This window comes from Lactuca virosa, chromosome 8 (assembly GCF_052849685.1).
Source record: "Lactuca virosa cultivar CGN04683 chromosome 8, Lactuca_virosa_CGN04683_v6, whole genome shotgun sequence".
Taxonomy (NCBI): Eukaryota; Viridiplantae; Streptophyta; class Magnoliopsida; order Asterales; family Asteraceae; genus Lactuca; species Lactuca virosa.
Genome location: NC_136433.1, coordinates 361,826,719 through 361,841,912, shown reverse-complemented (window position 1 = coordinate 361,841,912; position 15,194 = coordinate 361,826,719). Strand labels below are relative to the sequence as shown.

General features: G+C 42.6%; 1 protein-coding gene across 1 annotated transcript; it reads right to left on the bottom strand.

The window, feature by feature from the left end:
* Positions 1–647: 647 nt before the first annotated feature.
* Positions 648–4,197, bottom strand: LOC145129924 (receptor-like protein EIX2). The gene is made up of 2 exons (XM_079064764.1): positions 3,665–4,197; positions 648–3,586 (listed from the first exon to the last, which is right to left on the bottom strand). Exons 1-2 carry the CDS (start codon positions 4,116–4,118, stop codon positions 846–848), a joined length of 3,195 nt encoding a protein of 1,064 aa, XP_078920890.1. The 5' UTR covers positions 4,119–4,197; the 3' UTR covers positions 648–845.
* Positions 4,198–15,194: the final 10,997 nt, after the last annotated feature.

Here is a 15,194-nt window from a genome sequence, read left to right as displayed (position 1 = left end):
TGCTAGCTTGTGTTATACAACCCATGACAACATTCCAGATGGATCTTCAACACTGTGTCTGAACACAAAATTAAGTGCTTTCCGTTTTCTCTTTAGGAAACAAATCGTTGATTAAAATAACTACAGACTTTTAATATAAAAATAAAAAAAATAAGTTATATTACCAAAATAAAACGTCATAAGTAGCTCGCCTTGAAATAATTAATGAGATTTTCTAATATGTGATCTAAAGGCACATATAAGAAACATTAATTATGAAAAATATTACCATAATTAAATGTGAAATGTATTTATTATGGATATTATTAATGTATTTCACATTTAATTATGGTAATATCCTTATAATTAATATATTTCACATTTACTTATCCTAATATTTGTCTTAATTAATGATTTTTATATGTGCCATTAGGGAACATATTGAAAATCCTATAATTAAATAACCTTAAACAGGTAATTGACAGTAACAAGCTGTTTACAATGTACTTTAAAATTATGCTTTTTTGGATTAAACTAAATATTTCATGTGAGAACCATACATCATCATACATGTTTAAATACCAATCCCAACAAAATTTTCAAAATACCAAATGCAGTAGCAGGTTACTACGAGAGTAGAAGCAGGTGGAGAGAGAAACAACAGGGTATTTCAATATGGATTTTTTCTGAATTCCATAGCAATTTAATCCAACTACTTGAATCATGTATAAATACCAACTCCAACAAAAATATAAAAATTGACACCTATTAACAACATATCCATATTACAAATATAAAATCCGAATAGTTCTAGAAAAGCACAACAACAGTATTAGAAAGCTATTTAATTATTGATTCCAGAGGATCTATGTGGCTAGTCTTCCTCTTTTGATCTTGTTAACTCTTACCACGACCGCAACATATATCTTGTCCATGGTTTTCTCAGAAAACATGAAAAGGTTCCATCTCCATTGCTTTTTGAACAATAGAACCCCAATAACACCCCAAAATCCTGTTGCAAAACCACAAATTATGTCCACGTAAAATAACCATACATTGGTCTTCTCATCATCTGCTTCTAACTTCTTCTTGGTTGTTGTTGGGTCTTCTCCTGGATTTGAGCAATTCTTAGGTAATGGAGGTCCACACAGATCTTTGTTCCCTTCATATATGGATGGATCTGTAAGGGTCTGCAGTTGGCTTCCTGTTGGAATTCGTCCCAACAAGTTGTTGTGTGACAAATTCAAATGGCTCAAAAAAGTCAAAGCTGCCATGCTCGGAGGGATCACCCCAATCAACTCATTTCCAGATAAATCAAGAGATTCTAACTTTTTCATGTTTCCAATGTTGTATGGAATACCCCCACTGAGATGATTATTAGACAAGTTGAGACCCCCCAACATAGCAAGTGCAGTTAGCTCGACTGGTATTTCTCCAACAAGTTTATTGCTTGAAAGGTCCATGTTAAAAACTATATTCCAAGTTGTTGTATATTCAAGATCAACACCTTTCATGACCTGATCAACAATCTCATCATCGTCTAAAGGGTAACCACTGACCCCAACATCGCTATTACCAACCATGGCATTCAACTCACCTAGACAATGAGGAATGGGTCCCTTTAAGTTGTTGTGCGCGACATCCAAAATTTGAAGATTTGAAGAGTTGCACAAAGACTTTGGAATTCTTCCGGTGAAGTTATTTTTGTGTAACCTCAAAACTAACAAATTTGTAAGTCTTTCTCCAACCCATTCGGGTATGTTTCCAGACAACTTATTAGCACCGACATCTAAGATTGTTAAACCTTTTAAATTCTCCAATTCTCGAGGAAGATGACCAACAAAATTATTGTCATTCACTTGTAGTCGACGTAATGGATTAAGAGCTATAAAACTTGGAATGATTCCAGACAGCTGATTTGAGCTAAGTATCATGGTATACAGCCGTTGCAGATTCTCAAGACACTTGGGAATTTTACCGGTTAACCTATTTTTGGAAAGATCGAGATATTCCAGATCTGTCCTTCTGCACAATGAGCCTGGAATCGACTCATTGAAAAAGTTGTTTTCCAGAAATAATAGAGTAACAAATCCAGATTCCCCATAAGTTGCCCCGTTGGGAAGGTTTGTCAAAGGTCCATTGAGTTTGTTATGAGAGAGATCTAAGACAGGAATGATAGGCATCTTCCGCAACCATCTAGGCAGAGGTCCTGAAATTGAAGCATTGGACAGCACCAACCTCCCAAGTTTTCTTTGATTTCGAAGCCACTGTGGGAATCCATTTGCTATATTGCAAGACCTGAGTCCAAGAGTTACCAATTGGAATGGAGGCATCCACTCACATGAAATATTGAATGTCAACTTGGTGTTAGAAGAAGCATCCAATTTCTTCAACATTGAAAGGTTAGCAAAATGGGCTTCAAAAACTACTCCTTCTAAAGAATTGTTAGAGAAATCTAGAGAACGAAGTTTGGCAAGTTGCCCAACTGAAACTGGAACAGTCCCCTTTAACAAATTTGAACCCAACGAAACTGTTTGTAACGAAACAAGTCTTCCTAGAGATGCCGGGATGGGTCCCGTTAACCGATTGGAACTCAGATCCAAATAATTTAAGGCTGCTAGATTTCCAATGGATTCTGGAATTGAACCTTTCAATTGGTTAAGAGAAAGGTCAAGTTTGGAAAGATTCCCAAGAAATGTAGGAATGGGACCGGTTAACTGGTTATTGGATAGATCTAACACTTGTAAATATCTTAATCTTCCTACAGACTCGGGGATTGGGCCTGTCAACCTGCTGCTCGATAGATCTATACCTCTTAAATTGGCCAGTCTTCCAAGTGGTTCTGGAATTGTACCATTTGAACCAAAACTTAAATCCAACCATTCCAAAGCATATCGGGAGCACTCTGATGCGTTTTTTCGTGAGTCGATCATTTCTATCTCAAAATGATTGTGTGATGCATGCAATTGTTTCATGTGACACTGTCTCCAGATTCCAACATCCCCAATCTTCTTAAACTGGTTATTAGAAAGATCAAGATCTAGAAGGTTAGGAATAATAGGGACCGATGAATTCAACATGTTTCCTGAGAGGTCAAGGACTCTTAGGGAGCTCATGTTTGTGAAAACAGATGGAAAGGCACCTTCAATCGAATTTTTACTAAGAACCAAGTGTTGGATGTAAGAAAGTGTGCTGAAATTAAGATGAGAGGAAGATAGATGAGTCTTATCGAGCCCACAATATGACAAATGCAGCTCTGATAAAGAAGGAATCGCGCTTAGCAAATTTGCAAAGTTCCATGCCAAAGTAAGATTAAAGGATGAAAGATCTAGAAATGTTAGGGATGACATGTTTTGAAGGAAGCCAGGGAGTGGACCTTGGAAAGCATTGAAGCTAAGATCCAGGTGTTTAATGTTGGGAAGTATTCTGCTCGTATTAAGAAAAGGCCCAAGATCAGCATTGGAGAGTCCACACCATGACAAACTTAACTCTTTTAAAGAAGGAATCTTGTAGAACAGCATGTCCTTGTTTTGTGCTGCGCCAAGATCTACCAAACTCAAATCGAGATGCTTAAGTAATGAAAGGCCAAAAGTCCATGCCATATCATCTATCATCAGACCATCGTTTAAACTGACATCAAGAACCTCTAAATTAGAAAGATTTCCAAAGTGAGGAGGAATAATACCTTGAAAAGAAGATTGAGAGAGATTAAGGTAGGTCAGCTGTTTCAAGGTTCCAATGAACTTTGGGATCCGACTTCCTTCAAAATAATTCCCACTCAAGTCCAAGTGTTTGAGATGCCTCAACTCTGCCAAAGAAGAATCCACCTCATTACCATCTAAGTAGCAATAATCCTCCTCGTCTTCAGATCTCCAACATCCTCTGAGATGTAGACTCTCAACGTATGCATCCTCACAGTGGATTCCTTCCCACATACAACAGTCATTGCCAACCCATGATGACAACATTCCAGAAGGATCTGTGACACTCTGTTTAAACTTGAGAAGAGCAAGTCGCTCTTGCTGAGAGCAAAAGACACTGACATTGGAATTTCGATCACCCAAACAAGGAAATGAGGCTGCAAACAAAAAAGAACATACAAAAATGAGATGGTGCCCCAAACCCCTCGGATTATACATTATCAACCCTAACTTAGTTAATTTAGAGATTGGAAAAAAGAAACTGAAGTAGAAAGATGGATTGTTAAGATGAAGAAAATAGTTGATTTATAAAGCCATAGATGAAGAGGAACTGATTATCATGGAAGACTTGGAAGTCAATGTCAAACTTGGATTCTTGTTTGTGGTCCTAGGCTAATTTACTTTTTCTGTTTCTTTGATCTGACCATGTATATGCCCCATTGCATACACAATTTTATTTGGCCACACTTCTTTAACAAAATATAAGTTGAATACAAAAAGGTATTCGACAGCAAATCAAAGTTAAGTAATATTTTTTTTCTTTGTATATGATTAGCAAGTTGATATGTCAAGCCCAATAGAGGATGATTTCTGTAACTTTAAAATGACAATTTCATCTTATCTTTTTTAAGAAAGAAACATAGTCTGTTAAATGTGTTATGGTTGTGTTAGATATGTAACTGGAAATGGGTTAGAGTTTATTTTCAAGCACTCTAACATGTGAAATCGAAAATTGCCCTAGAGTGTTTCATAATATTGCATCCAACATTCACTTTGCTTATTTGTTTTATTTAATAGAAAAAACCAAAACTAATAGATAAAAGTTAAAAACATGGAAAACATAATGATCGAAGAGATAATGAATACGAAAGAGCATTTTATTATGCCAACATATCTACAGCAGCACTGTATTTTCAATATTTTTCTTATTAAGGCAGTGTACTTTAAACAATTTACCCAGTTATAGCCTTGTCCTTAAGGTTGTTATTCATTTTAGTTTCAATTAGCATGATCTTTAATGAATAAGATGCAACATCTGTGTTAAAAGTTACAAAAAACTTGATTCAAAAAAATAAACTGTTTTTTTTCTGTTAAAAAAGACATTGGATATAAAGAAATATTTTAGACTTACACTCTCAGCTATACTAGTATTTACTTTATTGTCATGGAAGACTTGGAAAATCAATGATAATTTCCATACATAAACTTGTATTGTTTAGGACATTGGCTATTTTTCTTTTACTATTGATCAATATAAGTGGTTTTCGGCTAAATATATTCCCCATGACATACGTAAATGTATTTGGCTACAATTTATTTACTGACAGGGAAGACTTGGAAATCAAAGGACAGTTTTCATCCTTAAACTGGTACTCTTTGTGGTTGTAATTTCTCGATTTATCTTCAACAAAATAAGTGGTTTTCAACAATTCATTAACAAAATATGAATTGAACAAATTTTACAAACTAATCCTCATTGAGTATGTTTTAGAGGTGACGATTCCAACCCACTTATGAGTAAATGCAATGATCTTGGGCACTCTCTATTTTTAACAGGTCAAATAGGTCAACCGGGTTGAAATTTATTTAAATGCATTAAACCTTGTGAATTGTATTATCATAAAGTTGGTATTTTACTTATGTAAATAATTTTGTAACAAGTTCCCTTCAGCTATATATTTACCGACTGAATATTAATATTTTACTTTTATAAAATATTGGTTGGTTTATAGAAAGTGGTGATCAAGAGATCAATGCATTTATGATGTGTTGGTTGGTCTGAAGAAAGTGGAAGACTTGGAAGTCAATGAAAAACTAATATCCACAAATCTTTATTCCTTTAGTCCCCACAGCACATGTAAATGTCTTAAAAAGTGGAAGACTTGGAAGTCAAGGTCTGATATGCAAAGACGAAAAGAATTTAGCAAAAAACTGAGCCATCACATGGTTTGGAGGATAAGTCATATTTAAGAGGCTTCCTGCCCGACTTGGAAATTAAGTGTGCGTGTCCAATAGAAGCACTAAAAATGGCCTAAATAAACAAAATAAATAATACAAAGAGCAAAGCTGATTGTCATATACGTGTGTATTATACTCTTACATTCATTCGATTTGGTCAACTATGCCATCTTATTTTCAATCTTTCCCTTATTAAGGCATTGTACTTTGAAAAGTGTATCATGTTATAGCATTAATTGTACGTTCAAATTTTATGCTTAATAAGACATTATACACTAATATAAGCAATGGAAATTGCTTCATATTTGGATAACATTCCTGCGATTGGGTAGATTTATGCAAGTATAATTTTGTAATAGAAAGAAATCAAAGTATGATGTTATAATAAATTAATCAATGAAAGTATGATTGTAAACAAGAACCTACAAAATGCAAATGTAACAACGTAAATTTTCAAAACAATTTTTCATTTTTAAAACATACTTTCATTCATAAAATATCAGAGAAATCCAATGTATCACATAATATCATAATAACAAATCCCAAGATCTCTAAATACATAAATCTTCTCAGTGTGTACGAATCACGCCGGCGCCTTTCCACGGTCCTCGCTAGTACCTGAAACACATAACATAACAACGGTAAGCATAAATGCTTAGTGAGTTCCCCAAAATACCACATACAACACATACGCCACTCGAGGCTATAGTTCGACCCTTCGATCGATGTATCTCAGCGGGACCCTCCAGTCCCGTAGCTCGTTGGACCCTTCGGTCCGGTCTGTATCGTTGGACCCTTCGGTCCGGTCTATATCGTTGGACCCTTCGGTCTGGTCTATACAACACATAGCATACATATATCACAATGCACATAATCTCATAAATACACATAACACACAAGACCCTCCGGTCTACACATAGAAACCACTCTAGGTAATGTATAGTGAGAAGACTCACCTCGTATGATGTCGGATAATCACTCGTGCTCGATTCCCCGACCTATCGTCCTCCTATAACATAAATACATCTCTAATTAATACTTTCCTGACTTAGTTTGACTAACACTATCAAGTCAACACTAGTCAACCCTGGTCAACGCTGGTCAACGGTCAACCTTTGACCCGACTCGTCGAGTCTTGCATAGACTCGTCGAGTCCATACGTGAACTCGAGTCCTTTGAATCCTTTCTGACTCACCGAGTCACTCACCCAACTCGACGAGTCATCCACTGATCTGAGTCACGGAACAACCCGCTCCGACTCGTCGAGTCTGCTCTTGAACTCGGCGAGTTCATTTCGTGCACAACCTCAAACAACCTTCTGAGGCCAGATCTATTCCTCTAATCCTTAGATCTAGCCTTCCCAAGGTCAATAATCACGTAAAGTCTCTATCTTGATGCACATGCAACATCTATATGACCATATATGATGATTTAGCCCCAAATACCATAACCCAAGGTCATAACCTCCATTGCTCTACATAAAGCTTGATGAGTAAGGCTCTCTGGACCTCTATGGATCCAGATCCAAAGCCTCATCACCAGAAAGGGACTATTGGAATTCAAATCAACCTAGCAAAGGGCACAAGAAACCCTAAATCCATATATTCTCCATAAAACAGAAGAAGAGTCGAATTAATACCTCAAATATGATGATCTTAGCTTCAATTCCACAGAATAGCAATCTCCTTTGCTTCCTCTTGACTAGGACCTTCTTCTTCTTGCTAAACAACACCACAAAGATCAAGAATGGCTCCCCTTCTCTCTCAAAACGCTCAAGCACTCTAGGGTTTCTCTCTATGGACTGGTAGCCGCAATTGAAGGCCATAAGGACCTTTAAATAGGTCCCAAACCCGAGAAATTAGGGTTTCTATCGTCAGCTCTGACTCGGCGAGTCACTCCCCTGACTCGTCGAGTCCCCTCATTAACCACGTCATCCAGTCGCGACCAGACTCGACGAGTCTAAGCACCAACTCGTCGAGTCACCTTTCATAAATAAAGAAATACAACGTAAATCAATGTACCTTGGAAACTGGGTGTTACAATTCTCCCCCACTAGAATCAAACTTCGCCCTCGAAGTCTCTCTCAGCAAATAACTCTGGGTACTGCTCACGCATCTCTAACTCCGGCTCCCAAGTCAGATCGGACCCCTTCCGATGTTGCCACTAGACCTAAACCAATGACACCTCCTTGTTTCTCAAAACCTTGATCCTCCTATCCCGAATTGCGATCGGCCTCTCAACATAGTTCAGGCTCGCATCCACCTGAATGTCCTCTAATGGAACCACTGCCGACTCATCGGCGATACACTTCCTCAACTGAGACATGTGGAAGGTATCATGAATCTGACTCAACTCCGCAGGTAGCTCCAAACGATACGCTACCCTGCCCACCCTGGCGGTCACCCTGAAAGGACCAATATACCGAGGCCCCAACTTGCCTCTCTTCCTGAATCGGACCACTCCTTTCCAAGAAGATACCTTCAGGAGTACGAAGTCACCAACTTGAAACTCGAGCTCCGAGCGACGTCTGTCTGCGTAGCTCTTCTGACGACTCTGAGCCGTCAGTAACCTCTGCCTGACCTGCTGTATCTGCTCAGTCGTCTGAAGTACTATCTCTGTACTACCCATCACACGCTGCCCGACCTCACCCCAGCAAATGGGAGTCCGACACCTTCTCCCATACAACAGCTCAAAGGGTGGCATACCAATGCTCGAATGATGGCTGTTGTTATAGGAAAAATCAGCCAAGGGTAAGTACGTGCCCCAACTCCCTCCGAAGTCCAATACACATGCCCGAAGCATGTCCTCAAGCGTCTGAATCGTCCGCTCGCTCTGCCCGTCAGTCTGTGGGTGGTATGCGGTACTAAAATGCAGCCTCGTACCCAATTCCTCATGAAATTTCTTCCAGAACCTGGAAGTGAAACGCACATCTCGATCTGAGATTATCGAGGTCGGCACTCCATGCCGTGATACCACCTCCCTCACATACAACTCTGCCAACCTCTAAGCGGAAGAGCTCTCACTGATAGCAAGGAAGTGAGCGCTCTTCGTCAACCTGTCCACAATCACCCAAATTGCATCGACGCCCCTTGCAGTCCTCGGCAATTTGGTGATAAAATCCATGGCAATCTGTTCCCACTTCCACTCGGGAACCTCCAACGGCTACAACTTACCATGCGGTCTCTGGTGCTCGGCCTTAACCCTGCGTCAGGTCAAACACCTCTCAACGAACCATGCAACATCCCTCTTCATACAGGGCCACCAATACTCTCTCTTCAGGTCCAAATACATCTTAGTGGCCCCGGGATGGATCGAGAACCTCGATCTATGTGCCTCTTCCATCAAGATGGTACGCGTTCCGCCCACAAACGGTACCCAAATCCGACCCTGAAAGGTCATAAGCCCTCGGCTATCGGTGACGAACTCCGATACCTGCCCGATAACCCGCTCTCTCTTACGGTTCTCTGGTCTCACGGCCTCAGCCTGGGCCCCTCGAATAGCGTCAAACACTGGAGTCATCACTATCAGTCTCATACAAACATCTCGTATCGGGGCGCCCTCCGCCCTACGACTCAGGGCATCGGCTACAACGTTAGCCTTGCCCGGGTGGTACAGGATCTCACCATCGTAATCATTCACCACGTCCAACCACCTCTTCTGGCGCATGTTCAGGTTGGGCTGATCCATTAAATACTTCAAGCTCTTGTGGTCCGTGTATATGGTACACCGAACCCCATACAGATAGTGACACCAGATCTTGAGAGCGAACACTACTGCCCCCAGATCCAGATCGTGGATGGGATATCTCGTCTCGTGAGGCTTCAGCTGCCTCGATGCATACGCTATCACATGCCCTCTCTGCATAAGCACCGCACCCAACCCCAATATCGATGCGTCACAATACACCACAAAATCCTCCATCCCTTCCGGAAGGGCTAACACCGGGGCTTCGCACAATCTCTGACGAAGTGTCTCAAATGAGGTCTGCTGCTCCGGACCCCATGAAAAAACAACACCCTTCCAGGTCAACCTGGTGAGAGGCACGACGATCTTGGAGAAATCTCTGATAAATCTCCGATAGTAGCCGGCCAACCCAAGAAAACTCCTGATCTCGGTGGGCGATCTCGGCACCTCCCATCTCATAACCGCCTCAATCTTGGCCGGATCGACCAAAATCCCATCCTGGTTGACGAGATGCCCTAAGAACTGGACCTCTCGTAACCAGAACTCGCACTTGGAGAATTTGGCATAAAGCCTCTCCGTCCTCAATACCCCGAGAATCTCTCTCAGATGCTCCTCATGCTGTTCTCTAGATCTCGAATACACTAGAATGTCGTCGATGAACACGATCACCGATCGATCCAACATCGGTCTACACACCCGGTTCATGAGATCAATGAACGCTTCTGGTGCATTGGTGAGCCCGAAAGGCATCACCACGAACTCGTAATGCCCATAACGAGTCCTGAACGCCGTCTTCTGGATATCCTCATCGCGCACTCTCATCTGATGATATCCAGACCTCAAATCGATCTTGGAGAACCAAGACGCTCCCTGCAACTGATCGAACAAATCGGCGATCCTCGGTAATGGATAACGGTTCTTCACCGTCAACTTGTTCAACTCCCGGTAATCAATACACATCCGGTGTGAACCATCCTTTTTCTTGACAAAAAGGATCGGCGCTCCCCATGACGAGCTACTCGGTCGAATAAACCCCTTGCCCAACAGCTCCTGGAGCTGCGAGGATAACTCCTGCATCTCTGGCGGCGCAAGGCGGTAAGGCGCCTTGGCGATAGGCGCTGCCCCCGGAACCAAATCAATGCGGAACTCTACCTGCCTCTCGGGAGGCACACCCGGCAACTCCTCGGGAAAAACATCCGGGAACTCACGCACTATTGCAACGTCATCCACCGAACTTGGCCTCCCAGCGGCCTCTCGCGTGTCCATCATATAGGCTATAAACCCGTTACAGCCCTGCTGTAAACTCTGCCTCGCTCTGGCAGCTGAACAGAACGCTGACCCACATCGGGTACCCTCGCCGTACACCGTAAGTACTCCCCTACTGGGGTCTCGTATCGTCACCAACTGTCGCTCGCAGTCTATCACAGCCCCAAATCGGCTCAACCAATCCATGCCCACTATGACACACACGTCCCCCATCGCTATCGGGACCAGATCAATCGGGAACTTAACACCGAAGATCTCGAGTACACATCCTCGTATCATCTCCGTAGCATATACCACTCGCTCGTCAGCTATGGAAACTCGTAGAGGTCGACTCAACGCCTCCCGCTGGATACAGATGTGCTGACTAAACGCTAACGACACAAAAGACCGACTCGCACCCGAGTCAAATAACACCAAAGCAGGTACAGAACTCACAAGAAAAGTACCTACGCATAGCATAATATAAGCACAAAATCTCAACTCAGCATAAATAAATGAAAGAATACATACCAGTCACGACATCGGGCGCTGCGCGGACCTCCTCCGCTGTCAACCGGAAGGCTCTCCCGCGAGCCTTTGGTGCCTCGGCCTTCACTGGCCGAACCTCGGTAACCCTAGCAGCAGGTGCAGATCCCTGTGCTGATCCCTGCAGCAGCTGAGTGCACTTGGCCTTCCGATGGCCGGTCTGGTTGCAATGAAAGCAAACCGTGAACCCCTTGGGGCAATCCCTCGCATAATGCCCCTCCTTCCCGCACTTGTAACACACCCCAGCTCTGCACACCCCCTCGTGGCTCTTGCCGCACTTCCCGCAAGTGCGGCCCTTCGGACCCCCAGTCCTTGAATCAGCGGGCTTTGCCCGCTTGGCTGCCGGCTGAGACTGTGTCGGCCGCCGATCCACCTTCTGAGACTCGGCCTCCTCCCTGGCCTGCGTCTCCAACTCAATCTCCCTCTTCCGGGCATTTGCCTGAAGCTCAGCAAATGTCCGATAGGTCGAGTTCGATACGAACTCCCGGATATCTCTCGTCAGAACGCCCAAATACCGGCTCATACGTGCCTGCTCAGAAGACACCTGCTCAGGGCAGAACATCGCCCTCTCATGAAACTTCCTGGTAACCACAGTAACAGAATCAGCACCCTGCTTGAGGGTCAAAAACTCCTGAACCAACCGTTCCCTCTCCACCGGGGGAACATACTCGTCTCTGAACATGGTGGTGAACCTCTCCCAGGTCACCTCTGAAATCTCTGCAAGAGTGAAGCTCGCCGTCACGAACTTCCACCAGTCCTTCGCTCCCAAGCGAAGCTGGTTCAGCGCGAACCGTACCCTCAGATGATCCGGACATGAACACATGTAGAAGCATCCCTCGATATCAGCAATCCATCTCATCGCAGCTATCGGATCCTGCGTCCCATCAAACTCGGATGGCTTCGTGTTGCTGAACTCCCGAAACAACAACGAGTCACCACCCTGAGGCCTGGCAGCAGCCACATTTGCAGTAGCTGCAGCAGCCGCAGCCTCAGTCACCGCGGCGTACCGCTCATCGAAAGTCTCAATCAGTGTGGTATTGATAGACCCAAACATCTCTGGAATCTCGGCCCTGATCGCCGCCGCCACCTCGTCGTGGATCATCTGACGAAGCTCCTCGTCACTCACGCCACTCGGCTCAGGTCTGTGGCGTGTCCCAACCATGATGCTTCTGAAATATAACATAAACAATATCAGAGACTCGCTCGAGTAAACTCGCACTCGATAACTCACTCCACTTGTTCCTTGGTACCCAAAGGATTCTTACTTAGGGTGCACACTGCTCCGGTGTCTTCAGTAGTACGGGCCCAATACTACCGTCCACACCACATCAGCATTCACTCTAAGTCCTCCTCCTTGGATCCCAGATCACAGGCACTCTATATCTCACCGGCATATGCTACCCTTCGGTAACCCTCTCATCAGCTCCTCACTGCTACCTACTCGCTCTCAAGCATCACGTAGCAGCAAAATCCTTCCTAGGCTAAGGCATCACAGATCAGGCCACTCTAGTCCTAATATGAATACCTAGCCTACTCTAGCATGCATAGCATATCATAACATATCTCATAACACATAATGTAAGGGTATTTTTGGAAATCACCGTTCGGGCGCTGGCTGATCGTACACACTGCTCTGCCCTGCTCTTTCAAAACTTTTTACTCTTTAATAAAATTTTATTTTGAAAATCTCTCAAATCCTCAGTTTGAGTTCAGATACGCCCGAAGGTGCACCCGAATCCCTCAAACCAAGGCTCTGATACCAACTTGTAGCAACGTAAATTTTCAAAACAATTTTTCATTTTTAAAACATACTTTCATTCATAAAATATCAGAGAAATCCAATGTATCACATAATATCATAATAACAAATCCCAAGATCTCTAAATACATAAATCCTCTCAGTGTGTACGAATCACGCCGGCGCCTTTCCACGGTCCTCGCTAGTACCTGAAACACATAACATAACAACGGTAAGCATAAATGCTTAGTGAGTTCCCCAAAATACCACATACAACACATACGCCACTCGAGGCTATAGTTCGACCCTTCGGTCGATGTGTCTCAGCGGGACCCTCCAGTCCCGTAGCTCGTTGGACCCTTCGGTCCGGTCTGTATCGTTGGACCCTTCGGTCCGGTCTATACAACACATAACATACATATACCACAATGCACATAATCTCATAAATACACATAGCACACAAGACCCTCCGGTCTACACATAGAAACCACTCTAGGTAATGTATAGTGAGAAGACTCACCTCGTATGATGTCGGATAATCCCTCGTGCTCGATTCCCCGACCTATCGTCCTCCTATAACATAAATACATCTCTAATTAATACTTTCCTGACTTAGTTTGACTAACACTATCAAGTCAACACTAGTCAACCCTGGTCAACGCTGGTCAACGGTCAACCTTTGACCCGATTCGTCGAGTCTTGCATAGACTCGTCGAGTCCATACGTGAACTCAAGTCCTTTGAATCCTTTCTGACTCACCGAGTCACTCACCCAACTCGGCGAGTCATCCACTGATCTGAGTCACGGAACAACCCGCTCCGACTCGTCGAGTCTGCTCTTGAACTCGGCGAGTTCATTTCGTTCACAACCTCAAACAACCTTCTGAGGCCAGATCTATTCCTCTAATCCTTAGATCTAGCATTCCCAAGGTCAATAATCACGTAAAGTCTCTATCTTGATGCACATGCAACGTCTATATGACCATATATGATGATTTAGCCCCAAATACCATAATCCAAGGTCATAACCTCCATTGCTGTACATAAAGCTTGATGAGTAAGGCTCTCTGGACCTCTATGGATCCAGATCCAAAGCCTCATCACCAGAAAGGGACTATTGGAATTCAAATCAACCTAGCAAAGGGCACAAGAAACCCTAAATCCATATATTCTCCATAAAACAGAAGAAGAGTCGAATTAATACCTCAAATATGATGATCTTAGCTTCAATTCCACAGAATAGCAATCTCCTTTGCTTCCTCTTGACTAGGACCTCCTTCTTCTTGCTAAACAACACCACAAAGATCAAGAATGACTTCCCTTCTCTCTCAAAACGCTCAAGCACTCTAGGGTTTCTCTCTATGGACTGGTAGCCGCAATTGAAGGCCATAAGGACCTTTAAATAGGTCCCAAACCCGAGAAATTAGGGCTTCTATCGTCAGCTCTGACTCGGCGAGTCACTCCCCTGACTCGTCGAGTCCCCTCATTAACCACGTCATCCAGTCGCGACCAGACTCGACGAGTCTAAGCACCAACTCGTCGAGTCACCTTTCATAAATAAAGAAATACAACGTAAATCAATATACCTGTGAAACTGGGTGTTACAGCAAATGTTTCAGATAGCTAAATTTGTGTATAACCAACAATCAAGTCAAGTATTAAACAAAATGAAGGATTTATTAAGCCAAGTAACGAGCAGATTAAAAAGATAACAACTATAATACATCATGCAACTAATCCAAGAAATTACCTCTGCAATTAAAATGAATTTTGCCTTCTTGAAGGCTGAAGCAAGCAAGCACCAAGTCCTTCCTACATGGGAATTGAACTAGCTTTTAACAATGTTCGACCTGATACAATAGACTTATAGACAAATTAAATTCACTGATTTTAGGTTCTAAACCACATTTACATTTATTATATTTGAATAAAACTAGTGATGCGTGCTAGAACTCATGTCTTTAAGGTTGTTGTACATTTTAGTTGCAACACGAGTGATCTTTAATGTGTATAAGATGCAACATATGTATTGAAAATTACAAAAAGTTGATTTTGCGAATATATATAAACTGTATTTTTCTGTCAAAAATAACAGTTGATATCATGAGTATTTTAGACTTATAC

Bases quoted from the DNA above. Each gene is read 5' to 3' on its own strand.
- LOC145129924 (XM_079064764.1), bottom strand. From the start codon at position 4,118: ATGTATAATCCGAGGGGTTTGGGGCACCATCTCATTTTTGTATGTTCT. The intron at 3,587-3,664 runs GTATTATTCCTC...GTCTGATGATAG, and splicing joins CTCTCAATCTTCTTTTCAAG to ATGATATGGCATGGACTTTT.